This window comes from Hibiscus syriacus, unplaced genomic scaffold (genome assembly GCF_006381635.1).
Source record: "Hibiscus syriacus cultivar Baekdansim isolate YM2019G1 unplaced genomic scaffold, ASM638163v2 tig00109972_pilon, whole genome shotgun sequence".
Classification (NCBI taxonomy): Eukaryota; Viridiplantae; Streptophyta; class Magnoliopsida; order Malvales; family Malvaceae; genus Hibiscus; species Hibiscus syriacus.
Genome location: NW_024062543.1, coordinates 454,828 through 456,522, shown reverse-complemented (window position 1 = coordinate 456,522; position 1,695 = coordinate 454,828). Strand labels below are relative to the sequence as shown.

The 1,695-nt window shown below is 38.3% G+C and overlaps 1 protein-coding gene across 1 annotated transcript; it reads left to right on the top strand.

Moving 5' to 3' along the window:
• Nucleotides 1-494: 494 nt before the first annotated feature.
• LOC120211389 (myb-related protein 308-like) lies at nucleotides 495-1,695 on the top strand. Its single transcript, XM_039209933.1, has 2 exons — nucleotides 495-1,093; nucleotides 1,203-1,695. Exons 1-2 carry the CDS (start codon nucleotides 765-767, stop codon nucleotides 1,660-1,662), a joined length of 789 nt encoding a protein of 262 aa, XP_039065864.1. The 5' UTR covers nucleotides 495-764; the 3' UTR covers nucleotides 1,663-1,695.

Genomic DNA, 1,695 nt, shown 5'->3' with positions numbered 1-1,695 from the left:
ACAAGGTGATAAAATATACAAGCTAGGGCATGTATTCAGGTACATGTTGTCTAATGAGTTAGGGAAAGATTATGGAAGCTAACTAAACTATTAATCTAAAGTAGTGCAGGTTTAGACAGAGGGCCCAAAGGTAGGAAGAAAAAAATAGAAAGAAAAATGGAAAGATAGGGTGGGAAAGAGAGAAGAGATCACACTTTGCCCTACCCATACTTTAATATAACCTTACTTTACACCTACCTAAAGGTTACCTACAGTTAATATATATCCCCGTTAGCTTTTATTATATATATATATATACATATATAATTTGAATCAATTGAGTTGCCTTAATGGTAAAATTGAATGTTATTCTCCTTAGAGAATTCGACTTTAAGCAATTGTGTGACTGCGTCTGTAGGGCATGTACATTACTAATAGACTAAAAAAATTCTAAACACATTCTACCTTTTAATAACTCAACTATTATATATATTAGTGATTCTAATATCCATCAAAGAGGGAGAAGCCACCATCCACACTCCCTTCAAACCTGGCCCACCAACTCACACCTAGAAGCTAATTAGGGTCACTGGCTCATTGCCCTCTTGCTCTATGTTTGAGTATAATAGTCAAAAGGCTATAAAAACAGCATCTAACCTGCTCTTTCTCAAAGGGCCGGCCTCAATGTTATGTTGCTGCAACACACAAAAGAAAAAGCCATTTTCCACCCTGTTTCTTACTACTAAATTCTCGATATAATAATATTTAGTGTTGAAAAACAGCAAATGTCCAGGTATAGTAGTAGTAGTACTGCTAGTTTCCTCAGGTTGAAGAAGGGCTTGTGTTTAATTATGGGAAGGTCTCCTTGTTGTGAGAAAGATCATACGAACAAAGGTGCATGGACCAAGGAAGAAGATGATCGTCTCATCGCTTATATTCGAGCCCATGGTGAGGGCTGTTGGCGTTCACTACCTAAAGCTGCTGGCCTTCTCCGTTGTGGCAAAAGTTGTAGGCTTCGTTGGATCAACTACTTAAGACCTGACCTTAAACGTGGCAATTTCACTGAAGAAGAAGATGAACTCATTATCAAGCTGCACAGCTTTCTTGGTAACAAGTATATATCCCTATATACATGCATATATTTAAGTTTGTTGTTGTGTAGTGCTTGGAATTTTGATTGGTTTTTGAGGGATTTATGTGGGGATTGTTTAAAATTTGTGTAGGTGGTCTCTTATAGCGGGGAGATTACCAGGAAGAACAGATAACGAGATAAAGAATTACTGGAACACACATATAAGGAGGAAGCTATTGAGTCGAGGGATTGATCCGGCGACTCACAGGCCGCTCAATGAGGCTTCTCAGGATGTAACAACGTTATCTTTCAGTGAAGCCAAAGAAGAGAAAGAGAAGCTCAGTAACCCTAATGGATTCATCAAGAAAGAAGAAAAGAAAATCCCAGTTCAAGAAAGGTGCCCAGACTTGAATTTAGACCTCAAAATCAGCCCTCCTTACCATCAAACCACTCAACCAGAGCCATTGAAGACCGAAGGAAGAACTCTTTGTTTTATTTGCAGCTTGGGGGTTAAAAACAGCAAAGACTGCACTTGCAGCAGCAGCAGTGGCTATGATTTCTTAGGGTTGAATTCTGGTCTATTAGATTACAGAAGTTTGGAAATGAAATAATAAAAGAGGGGAAAGCTTGGATTTTTAAAATGA